At 19.3% G+C, this 27,592-nt stretch overlaps 1 protein-coding gene across 2 annotated transcripts; it reads left to right on the forward strand.

The window, feature by feature from the left end:
* Positions 1–2,208: 2,208 nt before the first annotated feature.
* LOC128953598 (protein dimmed-like) lies at positions 2,209–27,437 on the forward strand. Of its 2 annotated transcripts, none has more exons than XM_054299093.1 (5): positions 2,209–2,552; positions 24,101–24,265; positions 24,547–24,777; positions 26,316–26,625; positions 27,252–27,437. In XM_054299093.1, exons 2-5 carry the CDS (start codon positions 24,167–24,169, stop codon positions 27,377–27,379), a joined length of 768 nt encoding a protein of 255 aa, XP_054155068.1. In that variant the 5' UTR covers positions 2,209–2,552; positions 24,101–24,166; the 3' UTR covers positions 27,380–27,437. The 2 variants fall into 2 exon arrangements, with proteins under 2 accessions (XP_054155068.1, XP_054155067.1); XM_054299092.1 differs by having other exon boundaries at positions 24,104–24,265.
* Positions 27,438–27,592: the final 155 nt, after the last annotated feature.

A 27,592-nucleotide genomic window follows, 5' to 3' on the forward strand; every position in this document is an offset into this window, starting at 1 on the left:
TCACAATCATAATCAATGGTCACATAATTAAATTATATATTTATTTCAATATATTACAAAATAAAAAAAGATTTTAAGTTAGACTAAAGATTTATATTTAAAATGTTTTAAAAATAAAATCAAAAATGTTTAATAGTAGTAAAGGTTTGACAAATATAATAATAATAAATTGATAATAAATATATTAAAATAGCACTTTATTTTATAATTTAAAATGTTTTTATACAAAATTCATATTTATTACGTTTTGATATTATTGTAAAGAAATATAGTTTCATATTATTATTATTAGTTTTTCAATTGCAAAAAACTTAATATACAGTATATACTGTAATTCTAATATTGTATTAATAGATTACAAAACATAATATAGTTTTTATTATTATATTATCAATGATTACATTAATTTCTTCAGGGGTTTGTTTTGAATAAGTTATGCAATTGAAAGTAATGTATATTAAATCCACTGAACCTATAACTATTGATAATTATAAAATGATATTCAATATATTATTATTATTATTATATTTTTAAAAAAAATATAAATTTATATATAAAAATAAATACACTAAAAAAAGTTAAATTCTGAACTCATATTAGTTTCAAGAATATACAGTATTTTGTTGTATTAAAACTAAACTAAATTACAATTATTGTTATACTAAATAATACTTTTAGACTGAAAAAATTATACCCAGTTTAATAATTTCAATATATTTTACATTAATTAATAATTAAAATGTTAAATACTATAATTTTAGGTTTTAAAAACTTTCAAACAAGTTATCTCAAAAAACATTGTATATTTAGTAAATTCTTATAAATGCGTTTAAAACAGAAATCTAATAAAGATTTTTGTTGTTATTATTATTATTATAATTAATTAATTTATTATATATATATATATATGAGAAAATGAATGATTGTTGCTATTAGTTGCACTAAATATTTAATAAATTGATAGTTCTATATATATATATATATATATATATATATATATATATATATATATATATATATATATATATATATATATATTATATAATACTCATCTGAATTATGAGTTTCATATCATTTTTTGCCTGTATTTGCGATAAGACACGTTTAGACAAAAACATTGTACTTATAAAACATTATATTAGTCTTTAATCATAAATATAATACCAAAATGTTTTTGGGATCACAGTATTTACTAATATATTGTAAATGATTATCGAAAATTGTCAGTATTACTAATTATATGCAAATTATTATGAAAATCATTCAATGAATTATTAAATACATTACATTTATATATTGTTTTAATAATAATAAATATGCTATTCTTAACGCAATTATTTATTAATAAATATTATATTATTCTTCGCCAAATTATCCGGTTATCATAAGCTTTGAATTATATTTACAAAATTGATGTTTTTTTTCTTTTGTATTGTATATCAAATTATCTAATTTAATGTAAATTATGAAATCATAAAAAATATAAATTAATTTTTTACATAATATGAATAAAAACAATAATCACATATTCTTATAAAATTTTCTAAATTATTTATGATTATATATTTATTCCTAATTTAAAAACTAAAAATTACAAAACTGAAAACATATATACAGTAGATAAGTTACTTATAGTATTATTATTAGGTACATATGCATATTTATATATGCAATAACATTATATATATATATTGTAATATACTGTATATAATAATGAAGTTAGTATTTATTATGATTGAGAATTTCATAATGTTGTCATTTTTAATTTATTTTAAAATTGTATATTAATGTTATAAATATGAAACATAATTGAGTACATCAAAATAATTATATAAATATAATTTAGTTGAGAATTCCAGAGTTTTAGACTTATAAGACAAACAATATAAACAACTTTTAAAAATGTTTGATATGTTATATAATGAAAATGAAGACCTGTTGCTCTTAATATAAGATCCGACTCTACAATAATGTTCATCAAATAAATTGTGTAATGTATGTAACGATATGTCGTTCCGTTAACTACACTGTTATATAATATATATATATATATATATAGTATTGATATATGACTTTCCCAAACCCATAGGATAACACACATACACACACATGTTTGCGCACATAAGTCAGCGCAACCATAAAGTAGTGAATGCATTGAAATATAATTCAGCAAATAGTGGTTGCAATCATTTCATACAATTCAGTATATGTTATGCATTGAGTCTCACTCTCTTTCAATCCCTCTAACTCTCGATCTCTCTCTAAAAGTCTCATTCAGTCTCTTAGTGTGCAAACAACGAATCCATACAACACTTATTAGTCCATAACTTGAAAAAACAGATGAAACTTTGTTCAGTTGATTAGAAAAAATTGCATTTTTAATATATAAAATATAATTTAAGTGACGGCCATACAATTGGACAGTTGGCTTAATCTTGAACCAACAGCAAAAAAAGTTGGCCGAGTTTGACATTAATAGTATCAGTTATATACAACTAGTTATTGAAAATACAATTACGATTGCAGTTATAATCACACAATCATATAGTGAGGTAAGCGTTTGTTTTTAATGTTTGTTATACATGTGTTATCTGTTTATTTGAAACAAGCTATTAGCAATTTTCTCATATATTTCATAAATTATTTGCTCTGCCATAAGCCATAAATCATCATTTCTATGATGTTATGCATCGCTAGTGTTGTACTTATGGTTTGAACAAACAAATTATAAGTAAAAATGTATTATATATTGTGTATTATAAATAAATTCATACAAACAGTTTTTTATCATTAATAAATATTCATTACTAAATTTAAATAGTAATTTTCTTATAATTATTAATATTACAGTGTATATACAATATACTTTACTTTCTATAGATAAATAATTATATTTTAAAGTAAAAATGTGAACTTTTCAATTTTATATTTTAAAGAAAATTTTAAACTAATATTTATGTTAGTATAAATTTTGTACAATTAATTTAATTAGAAAAAATAAAAATGATTTTAACACATTATTGACTGAATCTTTTTTAAGTCTAAAAAACTAGAAAATAGTTCATTAATTTAATAAATTTGAAGTGAATTGAGTAATAAAATCTAATTTGCTATGATTTTACTTTTTGTTTTGTTTTATATGCTATACATATAAAAGCTTAAATATATTTTAATATAAAAAATGATTATCTGATTAAAACCAAATTATTACACATTTTTATGATTACTATTTTGAAAACATATATAGTTATATAACTAATGTATTGATGATATTCTGTGTATAGAATTTCAAATGAGACAAGAATTACAGCAACAAGTATTTGATTGCAAGTAATGTTAACTGATTTGCATTGCATAACACACATACACATACACATACACATACACATACACATACACATACACATACACATACACATACACATACACATACACATACACATACACATACACATACACATACACATACACATACACATACACATACACATACACATACACATACACACTGTAAAATCGCATCATTTAAACAGTTTTATTGTATGTTATTATCTAAGTTGTTCAGAGCTGAAATCTCTTTCTCTCTCTCTCTCTCTCTTTCTAATGGCAGACACATTACGATTAGGTCAAGGATTATGATATGGAGAGAATTACAATATATTTGTATTTTTGTAAATCAAATTGTTATCATAACTGTCTGTGAATCAAACCTTGTGTCATACTATTTTAGTTATAGCCGTTTACCACAATTAATGTTATATTTGAATTGCAAATTGTTTTCATTTAATTATATATATATTATTTAGATCACACTTTCTTCTATTTATAAAATGCATTTATATTTTTTTAATTTAATATAAAAATAATATTCGCAAAATAAATTTTTGTTAGATTAAACAATTTTTTCTTAAGAATGGAGAGAAAGAAAGAAAGAGAGAGAGAGAGAGAGAGAGAGAGAGAGAGAGAGAGAGAGTTATTTAATTTTGAGAAAACTAGTCTTATATTATGGATAGCGCTTTGAGACTTAGTATAACCCGAAGCAATCTGGCATTACATCCACTTTTTGTGAGGAAAACTGTTTAAATGGATGAATAAATTGAATACTTATTTGTCCTACAATTTATGTATTCAATGCATATTATCACTTGTTTTTTTTGGAGCCCCCCAGACAAGCCCTGACTGATTAAACCATATAAATATATATTTTTTAATGTAACTGTTTTTATTTAAAGTTTAACTGATTGACCCATAACTGCAATAACATTGATTAGAGAGAAACAAAAAAAATGTGAGACAACACCTTAGCTATGATAATATTATTTTTATTTGCATTCATAGAGTATAACCAAAAAATTGTTTTCTTAAGAAATACCACTTTATATTAAACACATTAACAAAACTAATTAAAAGTGCAGTCATTTCATCCAAAAAGTGTTTACTTATGTCTTTGTTAAATAACACTTGAATTGTTTGAAACGCTATAAATATAGTTAATAATATTTTTTTACTAATAAATTTATTAAATTTGACATGTATGACAAAATTATTTTTTGTGAGGGTTTTAAAAAAATTCTATCTTAAACTATACAATATTATATAATTTTAAGTATAGATTCTCAATATTAATTATTTGTATTAATAATAATTAATAGCATATCTTATCGATTCACTATATGCTATATATTCTTAATTATGCTAACAAATCATAAAAATTCAGATAATTTATTATTAATTTAGATATAATTTATAATTTATTAATGCATTTACTGTAATTATTATTTTATTATATTGATTTTGGTAATATAATTAAATAAAAAAATAGTTATAATTTATTTGGTCATGTTTATTGTATTTATTATAATGCAATGTTAATAAAATAATTTAAAAAAATAAAATATATAAACAAACAAAAACAAATTTATAAAGATAATTAATAATAATTATAAAACTGACTATTATATAATATTAATCTTAAAGGTCAAAGTTTATTGTTAATGATAAAAATGATACTAATCATTTATTCAAAAATCAAATGATACACATATTATATTATGTATATTATATTATATCATCAATAACAGTACAATGTTATCAATTACATATACGTATACATCAGTTATTAATATTATTAAAATTGATAAATAAATAAAAATATTAAATTTGTAAATAAAGATGAACATGTGATTCATATATTATATATTTTTATTTGATATATAAATATCATTATTAAAGATTTTAAATATTTGTTGTTATTATATTTAACATAATTAATAGAATAAACTTATATTTCAATATCACACTATGATTATTTTTATAACGATAACATTATTAAAATTATAATATTTTTTAAGTTAACATTACAAAGGTATGCTTATGATAATACCGTACAAAGTTATTACAAAGTTTTACATAAAATTTGTTTGACAATCATTTCTTATATATTATAACGAAAATATTTTTTAATTAAAAAAACTTATTAAAAGTCAATGTGAAAAATGTAATTTTTTTATTAATGCTTTAAAAATTAGTTTTTAAAATATTGTATATATCGATAATAAAATATTATACTATATATGTAAACAGTAAATGTTATATTTTTCTGTTTTGTATTCAATAATTAATAAATATATTTAGAAAATTAGTTTGATTTAAAAATAGTAATATTGTACAGAATATTCATGAGTAAGTTGTTGTGTGTTTTATGATAATCTTTTTTAAAGGAAGAGCGATAAGAATTGTCTGAATTGACGTTTATTTTTGCCGTTTTATTAACAAAAAACTAGTGCTAAAGGATTTTTCATATCTAAAACATGTTTATACAGCAATATATTTGTTGCTCACAACACTATTATTATGTTTTGTGAACAATATTGATTGTTGTATTTAAATAATAAAGAAATATTTACATTTTTATTAAATAGTCATACAATTGTTCAAAATAATAATAAAATTTGCTTAAAAAATTAAAAATCTTATAAAACATATAGCTTTTTAAAAATGATTTTTTGAATATCTTAGTAATAGACTGTTTGTTATTAACTTTTGAAACTGTATTTTATTAATTGAAAGTCTATATAAAATGTTAAATAACAAAAATATTAAATGATTTATTTTAATGTAAAATGTGATTATTATAAAATATAAACTCAAACAAATGCTGGTAAAATAATTTCTGTTTTATTACCGATAATTTAGTTTCTAATAAATAAAGTATTTTTTGGCATTGAATCAAATGAAAGTATCTTAAAATACATTAATTTAAAAAATCCAATATCTTTAATACCAATACATTATTAATCAGATAATGATTAAAAATGTTGCTATTTTTATGCTTAAGTAAACTTTGTTTATCTCAATAATTGCAATAAACAGTATATTTAATATTTTCATTATTAATATTACACATAATATTACAAATCTACTAGTTAAATATTTTTATAAGTTTTATTAAATTTTAAATTTTGTTTGTATAAATGTGCAATATTTATTTATTTATACAGCTAGTTTTAAATTTAATTTTAAACAAACATTTTAAAAATATTACATATATAAAATATTTTATAATTTATTATATACTGTATGTACTGTATATATTGTATTATACTAAATATTATTATTATTATAATCATATTAACCTTTAATTTGTTTAGCTAAACATTTTAATAATTAAAAAAGTGTAAAGCTTTTAGCATCAATTTCTTAATGCAATTATTTTGATGACATTTACTAGGAATATCAAAATGATAAGTAAAAATAGTTTATAAAAAATAATTATCATTTATTACGTGTTTTCTCAATTAAAAATAATTATTACTGCAGGAAATCAATAACACAAACGCATAAATACAAACACATGTGTTAAGCTATCATTTGACAAGTTTATAGGAATTATAAATTAATTAATTATACTTTTTATATATGCATTTTCAATTGTATTGCATATAATGTATTAATATTAATATAATACAAACAATAGTACTATACTACCTGTTGCACACATTTGTCGATGTATTGACTAGTTTTAGTAAATGGAAAATTGAAAAAATACAGAAACAATCTGTAAATATATTGCTTTATTATTAAATAATTCCTAATATAACATATTCTTTGAGAGCTTTATAATTAATATCATAAGTATATTACTACTGAATACAGGTAAGTATTTTTATAAAAGTTATAAACTATTTAGTTTGAAAAAAATTAGTATTATTTATTTGTAGATAATATAAAATAATTTTTATTATGTATTTAATATAAATATTAATAAATTACATAAAATTTTAAAAAATACTACAAGAAAGATTTCTTAAAAGCTTTCGTTAGTAATTTTTACTTTATATTTAATGTAAATTTAAAAGTTTTTTATCTATGATTTTATATTTATCAATATTGTAGCTTTATATTTAAAAATAGATTGTAAATATAATTTTTTATTATTAAAATTAAATATTTATAGTTTAAGATTTTATTTGATGAAACTTTCTTATGGAAACTTTACATCAATTTGTTATTTACTCATAATTTTATATTTTACCTCTTTTGTAGATCTCATCTACACTTTAATAATTATTAGATCTCTTATACAACAAATGATTGATATATTTCTTATATAACATTCATTATTTCAAATTCAAATTACAAATGTTTTCATAAAATATTTTATTTAAGAAATTTGACATAAATAATATATATTAAAATAAACTTCAATGAATTATTTGAATTTTTTTTATTTAATCATATATACTGTAAATGTTAGATATTATTATTATCAGTATTTTATATCTTAATAATTTATATACAGTATATATATTTTTGCATTTACCTTATTTTATACACTATAATACCAATTGCTTTATATTTGAATCTAAATACTATATCAAAGTTTACTTTAATAAATGCAATGCTTTTATATCACTATAGAGAACACAATTAGAACACCTGTTGTTATAAAAGCAATCGTTATTATTATAATTACCAAAAAATAAACTTAACGTTTGCCTCATTTTATGTCTCTTTGAAAAAAAACAAATCGCAAAAACCTCCCAAACGGTTATTAAAAGAGGTTTTTAAACTTAATTTTCTTGTTGTTATTTTTATTATCTAACTAAACATTTACAAACCGACAACAATAATAAAATAGTAATGCTTTATTATTGTTGTTTTAATATAATGAAAATTTAGCTTGGAGAATTGTTTGTGTAATAAATGAAATATTTGCACTCAAGCTATTATAGTTATACAACAAAATATAATTTATAATACAGTATAAACTATGATATATAATAATATTAAGAAATATTTTTATTATTTTTAATTGTAAATTTATTAATTATTTATTACATAAAATTAAATATAAAATTGTTGCTAAGTCATTTATTACTGATTTTTATTTATTTATTTATTTATTTTATTACCTTAAAAATTATTTGTTTTAAAAATAACATTATACTTAAAATTATAATTAAAATTTGTCGAACTTTATAAATAAATTAATATTTTAATGACTTTAATTTTACAATACAGTATAATCATAATTTTATATAAATATATTTTTTAAATATATCAATTTTTAGTTTATTTATTTTTTTAAATATGAAAGTTAATTTGCTGCACGCATTAAAAATATTACTAATTGCAAAAATAATTATAATTTAATATATAATTTTCTAATATTTTTTATACAAAGTGTAATAATGAGTTGAACTAAATGCTCATATATACTGTTCAAACACCAGTACTTAATTTGATTTAATTAATAAATTATACACTAATTGTAATTTGTTTTAATAGTAAACATCATAATAAAAACAATATTAGACTTTTCAATTAGTTAGTTAGTTGATTGAAAATTGGATATTTTAAATTAACTAAAATAAATTTCTAATAATTTTCTTATACTTAAACTAATAAATGTTTGTGTACTTACATCTCAATTTACACAATGGTTACACAAAATAACTTTAAGGCTAACTCGTGTAAGTTATTCATGTATTTTATATGTATAATAATAGGCATTTCAAATATGACAATTACCAATGCATTTGTTAGAATATAAATAAATACCATAAAAAATAGGAATTGTATACACAATTATTTGAAAAATTTGATGCCTTATGTAAACTTTGTATTGTATTTTATATATCAAATAAGTGATACTCTTAGTGATCTTCACTAACGCGCTTTATATATATATATATATTGTATTATATCATTGTTTTTGTTGACCTATTATTATTAGAGTCCACGTTATCAATTTAGTGTATTATTTATTTTGACACAACATATAATATATTTGAGATTAAAGTAATTATTGTATTAACAGGATTTTCAGACAACTTATTATTAATTTGTTATTAAATTCTTACATTTTTAGCAGCTATTATATAAATAATATAATTATGATTTCTAAGATTTCTATTTATTTATTTATAAGTTTTTATTATTGTATTTTTGTTTGTTTGAAAAATGAAATCAAATATTAGTTTATCAATGAAATAGTATATAATAATTTAATACATATTCATTATTAGATTTATGTTATTTTATTGTATTTTATGAAGTATAATATGAACCACAAACAAATACAGTGCTATAAATTTTATTAAAAATTTAAAATCATAACATATGTAAAATCAAGTGAACCCCGAATTGACATTTATAAACCAAATATTTTGTGCGATAAATATACAGTAGATTATATTAAAAAATATAAAACAGCTTATATGTAATAAAACTAATTTATATAATGAATATTTCGATACATTTATATTTTAGCAAAAAAAAGTGTCTCAAAATTGATTGGTTGTCTAACAAATTGTTATCTTTTTGTCAACATTAGTTGGTTTTTATATTAATATTGAATAAAATAGCTAAAAGTGTAAAAATTATGGTTAATGTTTATAAACTTATGAAATAATTTGTAATACTATTACAAAATATTGTATTAAATTTATTCAAATATATTTATAAAATAAATAATTGATAAAATAAATTAACTATTGATCTTTAGTATATATATATTGTACAATATTTAGATAACATCTGCCGTTTTTTGGATAATATAAATTAATAATATGACCCTCGTCATTTTACTCAATCATATACATATTATAGAGTATTTAAAAAATTAAACAGTTGTTTTAATAGCATATTGTATGATAAATATGAACATTTATTTAAAATATAATAAAATGTTTTTACAAAAAAATAATCAGAATAAATTACAGAAATTCAGTTAATTATTAATTATTAAAACATAATGTATTAAATGTCATATTGATGTACTGTACTTTCAATGTTGAAAAGATGCTTTCAATATAATAATAATAATAATAATAAAAACCCGATTTTATAGAACAGAAATAAAACACAATAAGTTATACTAAATTATAAATATATTATCTCTTAATATGGCATTTGAATTGATGACAAAATACATGTTTTTTCTATTAGTCTTTTATTTGTTATGAAAGTGTAAGTCTCTATCAATTATCTAATGGCACACTATATATATATATATATATATATATATATATATATATATCTTATTGATGATGACCTCCACTTCTGGTGTCTTATAGTGTCTCATGTGTTCACTTTGTCTTTATATTGTCTATTATGTCTGCGATTACAATATTTTTAGGTTTTTATTATCATTCTATTAAACATTCAAATTATGGAGTTTTTTAATGTATAGCTAAGCAAAACTTTATTGACTTTGTCTACTACTTTCACAATTTACCTGTTCGTTGAATCAATAAAAGTGCATCAAATATCAACCAAACTTAACTGTTATTATAAAAATAAGCAGAAAGAGAGAGAGAGAGAGAGAGAGAGAGAGAACTAAAAATACTGAGAAAATTGAACTTTCTCAAATATAAAACAAAAATAGATTCTCAAAAATAAAATTTAAAACAAATCAATATTTATTTAAAATATTTTAAACAAAATGTTTTCAAACCAGTTTGAGAGATAATTTTACAAACAAATTAAATTAGAGAATCGATTGATTAAAAAAAACTATTTTAATCAACATTTAAGCGTTGATTCATTGTCTCAATGTATACTAAGCTTATATATATTGAAAAGTTTAAAAAAGATAAACGAAATGAAAATTAGTTTTGATGCAAATCATTATAAAAGTTATCATAGATATAGTAAACATTAATTATACTAATGATAGTATAATTAAGTATAGTTTTGGATATATTAAAAGTATGATTATAATAATATATGGTATGTATGTTAGCGTCAATTGTTAGCCATTACTAGTTAGTCAATGTCAGGAAATTGTCATTTGTTTTGAATGTAATGTCTCTCTTAATGGTAAATATAAGTTGTTTGTTGTGCTCCTCACTGAACATACACTTTGAATATATGACACCAAATATATAGTAAATAAATAGATATAACTTAACAGTTATATACCCAACCATTGATTTATTTACTTTTCACTATATTTCACGTCTTATAGCTCACAAGTATTTTCATGTGATATCTAATGAAAGTGTGATAAAGTTTGAGTCTAAATGCAGTGAAAGCCTGAAGTCGTGATACGATATATGAGTGAAAAGCAACTCTTTATCCAAACGCTATCCAATAAATGGTTTGACTCCTACTCGCATTTACACCACAAATGGTGGGCCAATCGCTTCTACATCTCAATGGGGGTTCACATGTTTCCCAGGAAACTAACATTTAATATACAGTCTAATGGTATATATCAACAGTATGATGGGGGCACATATGTGTCTAAATGTTTTAATAAAACCAGTGCTCTGTTTGTATGTATACTGTGCTCAGCCATTACCATAACATGCATATACTATAAGCTACCGATTCTTCAAATATATGGCTCCTAAACAAACAACTTTCATAATAATACTAGTAATACAAAAATTATAGTTCATTTCATTTAGACTTTTAATTTAAAACATGTAATTAAAATGTGTTACAATAATAGTCAACTAAATAAAACTTATATATTATTTACTCGATTTTCAATCACATTTAACGACTTTCTAAATATATTATATTAGTTTTATTTAAACATTATTTTATTTTTTAAATACATGTTTACTTCATTCAAATTAATGTTATAATATAATAGCAAAAACTAATGAAATGAGTATTTTTTAAAAAGTAACTTATTTTTGTCAATGAATTTTGGGCTTATTTTAACTTAAATAAACCGGTAGTTCCAACAAAATCCAACAAATCGTTTTTAATAGACAACTATAGCGTAGAGCTTAACTAATGAGAGCTTAAATATGATTTGGACGTAAATGGAGACCTCCAATAAATAGACAACTTTAAGCTTTACAAATATAAACCAAGTTTTACATTACAAAAAAAACAATTTTATTGTCTCAGTTTTCATCAAACATTTTCACACATTTTGCTTATTTAAACAATTTAATTCATATAATTTATAATTAACAAACATTTAGTGTCTATAACTCTAAATACAGCAAAAAACATATTATTAGTCGCATTTTGTTTTGACAATAAATGTTATATTATAAACAACTTACTTACGTACAGTTAAACAAATATTTTAAACAAAACTATATTTTAATCATAAAAATACATAAATTTATTAGTTATCATAAGTTGGTTGTGACATATATTATTGTAAAAAACCAAATAATATACAAATCTATAAATTTTTATTTTATTTAAACTCAAAATTTTAAGATAAACTACACCTTCAATTGCTTTCACTATTTTAATAAAAAAAATGATCCAGATAATTAACTTTCTATTATCATTTTTCTATTTATTAAAAATATATTTTACTTATAATCATTATTTTTATAAATGCTAAAAATTTCTATTCTTTCAAATATATTAAAAATTTATTTTATATTTTTTTGATTTAATTGAATTACATTTATAAAATCATATAACTTTATATACTTGTATTGTATGTGAAGTTTAAACGGGAATTTAAAAAGATATATCATTTGATTGATTTTTTTTATTATTAAATTATATATATTTTTCTCTCAATTTTTCATTTATTGCAATCATTTCTAATTTTTATAAAAACCTATATTTTGTTTAATTTTTTGTGTATGTCTATGAAAATATTCTTTTATTAGACAACTAAAAATGATAAAGTTAATTTATTTTCATTTACGTATAAATTTTAATATATAAAAAATATTAAAATATATTAAAGTAAGTTATAAAATAAAATGTCGACAACATTTTTATAATGAAAAATGTATGCCATATAATAACTGTTGAAAAACATTGTCTAAAATAAATTGTATTAAAATAACATTTGACATCATTGACAAAAATTAATTATCTTACAAATTAACGGCAAACGTGTTTATTCTATAATTATATATTATTGTGCAAAATATAGAGAAATAAAATAAAAATAAATAAAATATATAAATTTTGAATAAATTTTTAAAAATTATAAGAATTTCAAGAATGAGTTTTATATTATAAAATCATTAGCTGTTTATTTAATTTTTGTTATTTTAATTAATGTATATTCTTGCCAAAATCAAAAATATAGTTATATACATATTATATCATAACTTTAAATATTATAAAAAGTAAAACATAGATAAAAATTTCACTAAATTTGTTAAATATTATTTGATATTCATGAAAGAGAAATAGTCGGTAAAATTGAACAAAATTATTCAGAAATTCAATTAAATTAGATTTGCATTTATTTTGTTGACTTTCATAAAATATTGTTTGTATAAATGTTGGTTAAACAATAGACAACTTGCATTTGATTAAACATATAAATCAAAGAGACTTTTAAAAAGCAAATAATATATTTAATTATTTCACTCTCTTTCGTATCTAATTTTCATTTCTTGTGTTATTTTGTAGAAAATTGTCTCAATTTTACAACATATTCTATATTTATATATGTTTATGTATATATACTTTATATACATATATTTTTTGTTTATATATAAATAAAAATTATACTCGTACAATATATATATATATTGTATTATATACAGTATATATTGTAAATATTAATATATAATGTAGATATTTATATTAAATGTAGATTTCTAGCGTTTAATTAAATTTTTGATTAAATAAATAATTAAAATTTAACACAATATTTTATTTTATTATATTTGTGATAACTTCACAATTATTTTAAACTTTATTACTAAGCCATTTAAATATTTAATAGTTTTTATCTATCATGTTAATTAGCTAATATAGTCAATTGCAATGAATCAGATAACTAGTATAATAGTAATAAAATATTTTATTTGCTTATATAAAGTTTATAGATAATAGTTGGTCACTCTATTTATTTCTAAATTATTATCAATAATATTTATTGCATAGCAATTCCTATGGGATTACTTCAAATGTTAGCTTTATATTTATAGACATAGACTATCATATAAGACACACTAATATTGCTTTTATTAATAATCATAAGAAGTACAACTTTAGATGCAATTATTACTACATATGATTTCATTACCTATTAGTTTGTAAAAATATATATTATTTTTGTCTAGTAATATATAGTCAACTTTATAAAACATTTACTTAAGTTAATAAAATATAAAAGAAATTATTATTGTTTTAAATAACTCCAAAGTGCCTATTCCTCAACATCTTCACATATTTTATCAATTTGATGACAATTGCATCTAATTATCACTAATTAAAATAATTTTTAATTTAGTTAACCATTTTTTCGTCACACTCTGTATTAACAATTTAACCGTAAAAAAATTTAATAAATTTTGATTGGTTTGTATGGTTTTAATTTTGATCACATGGTTTTGTCAAGTATTCAAACAATAATCACTTAGCGATATAAAAAAATTGAATCATAAATACTAGTTTTGTTTTTATAAATTATAAATTAAACAAATTTTTTACAAATATTAGTATAAAACTTAATAATCTTATTTTTTAACATAATTTTTTTTTTGATTAAAATAATATTCATTTTTTTAATAATACAGAATAAAATTAACATTATTTTTATTTACAAAAATGATAATAAATAATTATAAAATGTATTTAATCTAATATTATAACTTATTGCACAACAATATTAATGTTTAACTTTATTAAAAAATGAAATGAAATATAAATCAATGGGGAATATAGAAACAAATATCATTTTAATTGGCATTAATAACAGTTTATACAGTAATTGTCAATATTTACTTAAAATAGTCTTTTAATAAAATGTATTTTATATTTTTAGTTAAACCAAATACTAAAAACATAACTTTACTATAAACCAGTTAATTGTTTTATATATTAAAAACTATTTTGAATAATTAGATAACACACTAAATACTTTAGATTTAGATAAAATTGTAGATTTTTTGTAAACTGATACTTGATTAAAATTTTTATAAAACGGTATTTATAATATATTCGGTACCGGGTTATTATTGTAGTCATTATACATTATACTGTATTATAATATTTAAATATTACAATACTCTGTCATTTTTGTAAAAATTCATATATAATTAATAATTATTAATTATTACTTTATATGTTATATTAATTAATTTTTGTTTTTAAATTTATTGTTTTTCGCTTTAAAGAATATTTTAAATATTTTAAAAATATTAATACTACTTATAAAAATGCTTTGTTTTTTATTTAGTATTTTATATTTTTATAAATATTAGATTTACTAATAAGATATAATATACTATTAATTTACTTGTAGTATATAATAACAATTTTAATAAATCATTATTAATGTCAAGGTTAACCATAACTTTATATTAACGACAAGTAATGACTGACTATTAGTAGTCCGACAGTTGACTTACGGTTAAATAAAAACATATTATTATTATACATAGCTATTATTACACTTAAATTGTAATTTATACATTGAATATAGTAAACTAACTATTTTCAACTTTTCAACTATTAAATCGATTTTAATGTGATTTTTAATTCTTCCAGTTTTATAAATCATAAGATATTTTTGTAAAATTAAATTTTAAATACATTTTTTTGTTATTAATATTATATAGTCTATGTACTGTACAATATGTATACATTGTTTAGATTATTTAATAAACTCATTTTCTAAAATTTACTGATTTAATGTAAATTAAATAGTTGTTAATATTGTATTTTTCAATCATAACTAAATGGTAAGTATGCTGAATATAATACTAAATTTTATATAAATTAATTATAAAGTTTTTTTTTGCATTTTAAAACTCAGTTTAAAATTGATAAAATAAATTTATAATTCAAAATAGTTTTGATTGTTTTGAAACTAAGTATACAGTATATCTTGTGAGCATAATATATAAATATATTTAATTTTGTTAAAATGCAGTATAATAATAATAATAATAATAATAATAATAATACTCTATAAAAGTATAACAGCAAAGTTTACTTAATATTTGTTGGTTATATCTTATTTACTTAAAATATTTTTGTTTTTATATGTCACACAACAATTTCACGCAATAATTTCTTATACAGTATTTTATGTATAATTTTTGATTGATTTAAAAATTTATATTTGTTGTCATCAATAACATTAATGTAAGTCAAATTGTATATAAATTTGATTGTCTATCTTTTATTTCTATTTTTTGCTGATAATCATATAATTAAGAATAAACTAATAATAGGTAATAAAAACTAATTAAAACTAAACAATACTTTTCAAATATATTTATACAATTATCTTTTATCTTAAGTTTCTTATTAAACATAAAGTATTAAACAATCAATATGTAATAATGATAAATGCATATAAGTGTTTTAAAAATTAATATAATTTATATTAGTATTAATATACTGTAATCGTGTTATACAGTATTAATAATAACAACTGGTATTATTATCAATAAAAAATAATGTCATAATATGTATGTAAAAAGTTATTTGTAATAAACATGTTTTAAATGAGAATCGATTTTTTGTGGCAATACTTAATGCCATTTAGTTAAAGGAGTAAAACGTGATTTTCAAAAAACTGTTAGAAACATAACAATAGGCTATATATTGTTTGTATTAAAACATGTATTATTTGTTAGAGACTTAGCATGAAATGTAACATTTTGTTTTAACAAATAAAACAACACTACACTATATGTAAAAATAAAATGACATATAAGTCTATGAATTATATTAAAATTGATAAGAATAGAGTAAAGAATATTCTTGCATTTTGTTTGTCACCATAAATATTATGAGTCAACACAAGCGTTAAATTTTGCATATTTTTTACCCAAAAGACCTAAAAACGTTATGTTGGCATACAATACAATACAATACAATACAATATAATATAATACAATACAATACACTACAATGCCATACAATGATATATGTATAGAGTAGTAGTAGAGAAATAATCAAATAAAAACCATATGCTCTTCAATGTTGATTAATATTATTTTTTACTGATATTACTGATAAAAGTGACTCAAATATTACAGACACTCTCAGTTAATAGTGGCTCTAATTCTTGCCTTTAGTTTATTTGTGGCCCAACAGTTAAAATGTTGATATAATAATTAAATCAAATTTTAATTGTGCTAAACATTATTTATTATTTCTATCAAAATTGTTAATATATTTATTGTATATATTTAATTTTATTTAATTATTTTAAATGAATCTATCATTTCTTATATTTGTGTAACATTAAAATAAACATAAACACAATTAATTAATTATTTCCTTAATTATTATATTTATATTTTACAATAGACAGCTGCTTTTGTTATTAAAGATTTGAAATTTTATAATTAATTTATGTTATAATAAAATCTGTATTCGTTTTTAGACAATAATTGTTTTTATAAAAACAACAAAAATTTAAAACATTTGTTTTGTTGAATTACTTTAACTATAAATATAAGTAAATAAAATATAATCAAATTATTATTAGCGTGCCTTTTGTTATTTAACTTAAAGAAATAATTTAGAAAAGTATATAACTTTTAAAAGTTGTTATTTAAATATTATTTTTGATTTATTTTTATCTTAAATTAGATAATTTTTATTATACATTATATCATATAATTTTTTATCATTGATTTATTTATATTACCGGTAATACAAAAAGTAGATTTAGCAGAAATTTCTTATAGAAATGTTTTTATAATTTTACAAAGTTTCATAAATTCGAAATTACTATTTTAACATTTGATAAAATATACTTCAATTTAATAAAATATATTAATGAAGTTTTCTATTATTTTATAAATAACTTTTAGATAACTTGTAAACTAAATTTAAAGATAAATTAGTATTTTACATGATTAAAACGTGTCTAGGTTTATAGCGGTTATATTAAATTATTTTTTATACTATAATTTATTAATAACAGAACCTTAAAAAATATTTTACAATTAGATTCAGTACAATATTTAATTTATTTAATTATGATTATAAAATTTGTTTTATTTAATGATGACAGATCAAAATAAAATGAAACTGTATATTTTGAATATTTCAAATTTTATAATACTTGTAAAAATTATTTAAATTGAAGATTTAAAAAATAAAATTTTAAATTTAAATAATTCACTATAACTACAATGGTTTAAACACTTAAATTATGAATTTTATAAAATACTTTATTTATAGTTGTATATATAATAATTCATGTTATCATTTGATATCATTATTTATCTAATATTTTAACAATATTTTGATGTATAGATTAATAATAATTATTTGTAATTTTTGTGATATTGAAACTCCCTGAGCCCTGCATTATACTAAAATAAAGTATAGATAATTAAAAATCATTGTCGATGAAATATTTTTATGATCCAGTCAAATTTAGTCTCATCATTTTTTAAAAAGCTATCACACGATTTTTGTTACCAATTTTATAGAGATTATTGAAAAACTGTTTTATAATATTTCAAAACAGATGACCAAAAATAAGTCATAAGCAAATATATTTTCAATAGTTTGCATAATTATTAAATATCTGTTTATGTTAACATTTTATTTATTATTCAATAATAGATATATATATATATATAACTTAATTTTAAATTTATTGAATAATAATATTATTATTATAAGTCATAATTTATAACTGTAATCATTAAAAATAATACTATTTATTTACGAATTAGTTGTTAACGTAAGCAAAATTTTAAATTATGCTAAAACTCAGTCAACATATTATTAAAATTATTAATTTATAAAACAGATCGTATATTCCATGGCTAATGAAAATGTCAAATGACTTAATAATAATAATAAAATTCTATTATATTGTAAGCAATAGTATTTTAATTTATATTTATATGGCATAACTGCATAAAATATACAATAATTATTTATTTGATAACCGCATAATTTATTAATCTCGACTTCAATTGCAATTGCGCTTTTTAATTAAAATTAGTGCTATATATATATATTTATATATTTATATATTTATATTATATTGACTTATTATATAGTATTACAAGAGTGAACATTCAATTATAGTTTATAAGTAAAGATCTCTTTTGTATAACAGTTTGTCTCTAAATGTCTAATCTTTTATACGTCCTATGAATCCATAAGAAAACATAAATATTTATAGGATTTATTATATTAAGAGAGTTTAATAATATAAAAATAAATGACAACAAAAACAAAAATAATTTAATCTAGTAATACATAAAATTTTATTTTTTTTTATTTAATATTGTCTTATTAGAGATATCTACTAATTTAAATGAATATAAAGTAGTTTTATAATATCATATACAGTATACTGTACTGATAATTTGTTGTGTAGTTTTATATTATATTTAATTTTGGATAGTATTATATGATATCTACTAATAAGTTTAGTTGAATTAATTGAAATATTACATAACTACATTCTTAATACATATAGTATTGTTTTTTATATAAAAATTGATTATTTGTTTGTATTATACAATTAATTATATATTTTTATGTTTTAAAAACACTTCTCCCTCTCAGTAAATGAATGAATGAAGTAAATTAAGTCAACATTATTTGGTTAATATATAGACATACTGTATATATATATATATATATATATTAAGAATTGTTTTGTTAAGACTAGTATTAATATTAATAGAAATTAATAGCAATTCATATGTTTAGAGACAATAAATAGCAGTTTTATATCCATAAGAAAATAGTCGTCCATTGGCTACCATTTGCTACTATTGGCTAACATTTGCTATAGTATTAGAGTAGTGGCACTAAAAACAGCACATATTTTGTGCACAACTTTATCGTTCATATAATATAATCTGTTGTGTAAAACATATGTTGTATATTAACAGTTAATATTACGATTCTATAGTATAATCCCGAAAACATGCACTTAGATCACAGTTATATCAAAAAAATATATGAGTTTTAGTAAATATTGTGTTTTTTGGCAAAAATGGTTGTCAATAATTTCTACCATTAATAATTTATATACCTATAAATATATATTTTTATACTAATATATATATATATATATATATATAAATTGTAAAAAGCAAAACTTTATTACTTTTAACTAAATGTATAGTTTGTCAAACAAACAAAAAAATTATTTACGATATAAATATGAGTTTTATTTAAGTTTATTTCTAATTTTAAATTTTAATCATATAATAAAGTGATTGCAGTACAGTATAAAAACTGTTATCTTAATGTCTGTAAAGTTATGCTTCATTGTTAGTAAACAGCGGTATTGGAAAAGACTAAATGTTTTTATTAAATTAATACAAAGCGTGTTATACAGTACAGTATAATACAATGTATAATACATGGCCAATTTTACATACAAACAAAATTTAACGCCACCTAATTGTAAAAGCATTAAAATAAGCAAAGTATACCATGTTTAATAATAAATATAGATTTTATAATTTAAATATATAAAATTATTTTTTAAAGTAAGTAATACCATATAATTGTGTAAATTATATATATAAAGAAATCTAGAGTATTGTAGAAATCTGTGTAATTATGCCCTTGGTCATTTTTACTTGAATATATGGTTTATCATATATTTAATATAAATTAATGAGTCGATTACCTGTCTAACCGAATACTATCCCAAATGAAACACTACTTTCCCTATTATTTTATACAATACATATAATAACCAAAGACACTACTTTCTGGTAAAATCCATTTTTTGTAGTATATGTAAACACAAGAAAAAAACGTTTTTTTTAATTTTTATTAAAGATATTATACTCTACTATCGTATTATTAATATAATATTATATTAAAATTGTTTTGTTAATCTGTAAAAAAATATTATTATATTGCTATTTGATTTTTATGACTCAATTGAGAATTTTATATTTTTAGCAAAATTATTATAATCTGATTAGTTTTATAATTGAAATATTATACTCCATTAAAATGTTTTCTATTAAAAAGATTAAATGTTTATTAGACTAATACATCAACTAATAGATTAATATAAAAAACAAATTTTTTAAAACTCGTATATTAAAAAAACAATTATGATTTTTATTTCATAATACAATATACTTATATGCCATCAAATATTTAATCGCAATCAACAGGTTGTCTAACAATATGTTTAGCTTAAGATTCTCAATAAGTTTTTCTCTGACTGTCAACTATAATGTCATTATATTAAATATTTTGATATTTATTTTTATTTAGTAATCAAGTAGTTATTGATATTTTTATCAATATATTATTATATATATTGATAAAATATAAATTATTACAATAATTTACAAATAATTAAATGAAAACAATATATGTGTTTCACATGAGCTTCATTAAAATTTTGTATATAAAATGACAAATTATTTATATATCCACAAAATTATTTTAAAGTTGTAGTTTTTGAATTTATTAAGTTAACAATTAATTTTTTAACAAAGTTTGTTAGTTTTTTTTGCTATTTATAAATTTTGATTTCGAATAGAAATAAATGAATAAAATACTAATATTTTTAAGCTGCTATCAAAAAATATTGAAATAATAAGCAAATAATAAACTGTGAAATAGGTTATAAAAATGCTATTAAATGCATAATATATTATATTATATATATTAATTGTATAATTTTATTATATTTACAAATCTTTCATTTAATATTAGCATAAATTGAATTCTCAATCTATTTGAAATATATTTAAACATAATTGGATTTAAAATGCTTTACAGAATTTTATTTGGCAATGCTAGACTTCCAATCTAGAATTTTTAACAAATTAAATTTATAATAAAATTTTTAAAACATTAAAGATTATTATTTAACAATAATGCAATAAATAGTGTTGTTTTTAAAAATAATAAAGTAATATAAATAATGTGAAATTGATGTTTGTATAAATTAAGTTAAACAGAATAACATTAATAAATATTATAATTTTAATAGAGATGATGTCTATTTCAATAATTAGTATTTTATTATATAAATAACATTTTGTAAATAATATTTTGTTGAATAAAAATAAAACTAATTAATAATATTTGAGATTTTATTATTTTCTCGTTTTGTTGACTTTAATTAATATAATAGACTTTCAATAATTATCTTCTATCTCATTATAATTTATTTTAACTTCACATTTAATTTAGACATTCTATAAATTCTATAAATCACGTGTAGCCAAAAAAATATACCCAGGTCTATTCAAGTATCTTTTAATGAAAATAATACAATTTGTATTTAAATATTTTAAATATAAAATGATATATTTATTGTAATTAATATTTTAATTAACAAAATATACTTGTGTTTATTATTATTTTGAAAATAGCACCTGTATAAATTTATTATGTATTGTTATATATATAAATTATATAGTATTATTAAATATATCATATACTGTACTACACAATAAGTAGATACTGTTTATTTATAGATATATAGTAATATGATATAAATATGTTTTATAAATATTGATTAAAAACCATATCATTATTAGCTAGTACATTTATGCTTACATAGCTATACAGTACATTATTTGATAATTTTAATAATTAAGTGATAATTTTACAACACTTTAATATACCATATTTAATTGAAAACAAATTTAATGATATCTTAATATTTTATTAAAACTTTTTACTTATTTAATAATTGAGTGGTTTTGATAAAAGCGATTCTTAGTAATTGATATTTTTTTAAAATGAAACATTTTAACTATAAGTAAAAATAAGTATATTATAATTTTATAATATTTTTTAAATATTAATGAATTTCAAAACAATATATTATTTATCAATAGTATGATGATATACAGTAGTTATACTGTATATTATTATACACTAAAATAAATATCAACATTAAATATATGTGTTATTAAACAGTGTGATAAAATTTTATACAATACTTTAAATAATAATAAAAATAATTATATTATATGTAAATTTATATAATATATATCATTTAAATTTAAATATACCTTGTATATCAAAATATTAATTTTTATTTAATAATAGTATTCTTGTTTTAATAAAACTAAAACAAACTAAAATTGAAATATAATTATTATGTTATATTAAACATTGTTATGTTATTTATAGTTAAGTTTGTGAATTAAATATAAAACATTTAAAACAACTAATTTTGAGATTAATTAATTCAAACAAGTGTTATATATTTATCAATTTGTAATTTGATGTGAAACTGAAATAAAAATATAAAGTAAAATGTACTCAAAATAAAAATAAATGTAATTTTTTGAAACTTTTTGGTGAATATTTCTCTCGAGACTTAATTTTGCTTTACTTTTAGTATAAATTCAATCGATTTTATCAAAATAATAGGTGTTTTGTTTCGTAAAAAATTAAATCGTTTGCTATAACCAAAGCCATCCTTTAATTATTAGACTTAACTTCAGGTGATAAATGATAAATACATTGTTACTATTGCTAATTAAAGAGCATTATTTTTAATACATATAAATTTGTTTTAATCAAAATTAACCAATGATTTATATTATTACTAAATTATAAATACTTTATTATTACAATTATAAATAATATAATGTATTTTAAAAACAATTTATAATTATAATTTAATAAAAATTATTTATATTTTAAGTTTTATTGTAAAATTAATGAATATTTGTTTATTTAACTCATATTTCTCGATAAGAAGTGGTCGCTAAATAGTGGCTTAAATTGTGTTCAAATTCGTGACAAATCTAAAGTCAAGTGAATAATGAAGTCCAAGAGTTCAACAAATCTTCCGACGAGTTTACGTAATGACAATACGTTTGAATCGGTTTCCATTTGGAGGGAACAGAAATCATTAATTCAGGTAAATATCATTTCATTTTATCTTTTAATTCTTATAGATTTAGAAAGAGTTAGTTAGTTAGTTAGTTAGTGAGTGAGTGAGTGAGTGAGTGAGTGAGTGAGTGAGTGAGTGAGTGAGTGAGTGAGTAAGTGAGTGAGTGAGTGAGTGAGTGAGTGAGAGTGAAAGAGAGAGAGAGAGAGATACTTCAAACAAAAATAATTTATTGATGATAATGATAAAATTATAAAATGATAAAAAAAACTTAAATCCTATTATAAATTATATTAAAAATTTATTTACAGCAAAGTTTAAATTATTTGCGCAAACGTAAGATTGAAAGCGCCGGTAATAAAACCGGTGTCGCGGGTGGTAGTGGTGGTAGTGGTGGTAGTGGTGGTGATGACCAATCAATAAATGGTAATGAATCGACTGATTCCAGTTCAACGTATGACGATTTGATTCAATCAAATAACAAATCCAAAAGACATCGGAAAAGCTTGACTTCAAACACATCCCGCAAAAGAAAGAGTACTGTATGTCATATAATAATGAAATTTTTATACTCTATTTATATTTTATAATTTAATTTAATAATAGTTTGCATTTTGTTAACATTTATTATTATTGTGACATTAATTTTATTAAAATATTTTTATGCTTTAAATTACTGTTTTTATGATACAATATCTCTTTTTTCTGTTTTTCGGCACTAAATTCATATTTAAAAGATTTTTGCTTATTTAAAAAATTTAATCAAATTTTCATTTTTGATAATAGTTTTCAATACAAATTTTATTAACTTTTCTGCATAAAGACATTAAGTAAATATAAAATTAAGAATTAAATAATACTAAACTTCTCTCAAAGTTTTCTAATGCTGTTAAAAGTTTAAACAATTTTTTTTTATATTTTATTTTAAGAAAAATATAAGTATATAATTTAATAAAAGTAAATATTTTAAACCTTTTGTTTTTAATTTAATAAACAATTAGAAAATACACCAAATTTTATTTAAATATAAATTATTAACTTTTAAAAATATTAATGGAATAATGTTTTATTTAATGTAAAACTAAAATACAATATTTATTGCAGATAATCATTAATCTATATCCCTTTCCTCCCTTTAGTAATGTTTTGTCCCTCAAACCCATCACTACATGTAATTGTTATAATTATCATTAATAAAATCATTTCAATTAAACTATCATTTAATTCATTGTTGGTCTCTTGGCTGACAATATATATAATTCTATTTTAATAAATGATAATATATTAGTTATTTTTGACTATTTTTATTAAATGCCTAAATAATATAATTTAATATTAAATTAAATAAATTGTTTTTATTTGTTTTAAAAAGCTTTTAGAAATGTCAAATGAGACTCTCTCTCTCTCTCTCTCTCTCTCTCTCTCTCTCTCTCTCTCTCTCTCTCTCTCTTTTATCACATTATCATTATTTTATGTGTATTAAACAAGAATAAAGAGCTATATATACAATAAAATAATGTATATATTATTCATATAAAAATTTTATTTGTTAATTGCATTTCACATATATTTCACATAAAAGCTATAAATAATAATTGAAAAATCTTTAAATACTTGTATGCAAAATACATATTTGAAGTTCATTTAATTAAACGGGTTTTTAAGCAAAACAAACAAACATTATGTTGAATACAGTGAATGATATACTGTATAATATAAATGAATTTTTATTTGAATGAATTGCTTTTAATAATTTTGATACTGTATTTGAAACGATAAGTGCACTCAAAATTTAAACCCAATTTTATCTTTGAAAACTGTTTTGTGAATTAGTGTTTACATTATCTGTATAAAACAGTAAATGTCTATATACTGTATTTATGTGTCAAATAATGTAGTTATAAGAGTTGCAGTCTATTATAATGATGTTTCAAAACTACCTGTTATTATTAAATAGTAAAACTTAAAACACTTTTTTGTTGTTTTGTAATTAGATATATATACTAACAATAAAAAATTAAAAGCTTTATTTATTTAAAAAATTAATTGTATATATGATATCATTTTGATGACACTTTAGGTTAGCGCAAGAGAAAGAAACTTAAGGCGATTGGAGAGCAATGAGAGGGAAAGGATGCGAATGCATAGTCTGAACGATGCTTTTCAGGGCCTCAGGGAAGTCATACCTCACGTGAGACTCGAGAGAAAGTTATCTAAAATTGAAACCTTAACGTTGGCCAAGAACTACATAATGGCGCTCACAAATGTGGTCTGTAGTCATAGGGGAGAGACATCACCTTATGAGACACTGAGCCCTTCCGCTATGGCCTCAATTGCTTCTGAAGACACAGTCAGTAATGATGACACCTTTAACAACAACGACAACGAAGGTTACCATAAATAACAAATAAAACAATTTTATGCTGTCCTCTATCAATATTTTAGTCATAACTTATTATTTAATAGATAGAAATAGTAAATACTGTATATAAATGTTTGCAATATTTAGATATAAAATACCTAAATATAGATACAAATGCTTTTCTTATGTCTCTTGTTTTAAGTGTTCGTTGATTTCCTTTTTTATGACATTTTTGTATATATTTTTATATTACTGTATTTACTTTTATTTGATCTAAGAATTACAGAATATTTGATGGATTTATATGTATTGACCAAAGTATATACCATTACAGCTATATTTTTTACCAAAATTTAAGTCTTATATAAGTCTTATCAAAATAAATACAGTACTATCCAAACCCGATTTTATACCAAAATTTTCAATCATCTATAAATGTAATTGAAATTATGTTTTAACCTATAATTAATTTTCAAATATTGCTTAAATCTAAATTTCAACTAAATTTAATTTATTATTATTTTTGTGTTCATATTATACACAAAATTTTTAATGAAAAATATTTTCAAAAAATTGATTTCAAATTTAATCTATTAATAATATCTGTAATAATACACAAAATAGTTAACCATTTTTTTTATAATTAAAAAATAGAGATTTCATTATTCAATGAAAGGAATGGAAATCATAAGACATGTCTGACTGAAAGTTCTATTCTTAATGGAGAAGCAGTCGATCCAACAGATGGTCCAAAACATATAAAAGTGGAAACAGAAGACTAATAATAATAATATCTTCTTATCATTACTACTCTTATCAAAACACATCCATAAAATTAATAGTCAATTATTAAACTAAAGGTTTCGTTCATTTTTATTCAATTGTTATCAAAGATTTAAATTTTATTATAATTAATATATTATTATATAAATATATATTTGTAATTATTGTGATTATATCATATTATAACATAATATTAGATAACTATGTTATAT

The sequence above is a fragment of the Oppia nitens genome, unplaced genomic scaffold (assembly GCF_028296485.1).
Source record: "Oppia nitens isolate AA-2021 unplaced genomic scaffold, nextdenovo-longstitch-racon4-pilon3 scaffold23_pilon_pilon_pilon, whole genome shotgun sequence".
Classification (NCBI taxonomy): Eukaryota; Metazoa; Arthropoda; class Arachnida; order Sarcoptiformes; family Oppiidae; genus Oppia; species Oppia nitens.

Bases quoted from the DNA above. Each gene is read 5' to 3' on its own strand.
- LOC128953598 (XM_054299093.1), top strand. From the start codon at position 24,167: ATGAAGTCCAAGAGTTCAACAAATCTTCCGACGAGTTTACGTAATGAC. The intron at 24,266-24,546 runs GTAAATATCATT...ATTTATTTACAG, and splicing joins AACAGAAATCATTAATTCAG to CAAAGTTTAAATTATTTGCG. The intron at 26,626-27,251 runs GTTACCATAAAT...ATTAAAAAATAG, and splicing joins TAACAACAACGACAACGAAG to AGATTTCATTATTCAATGAA.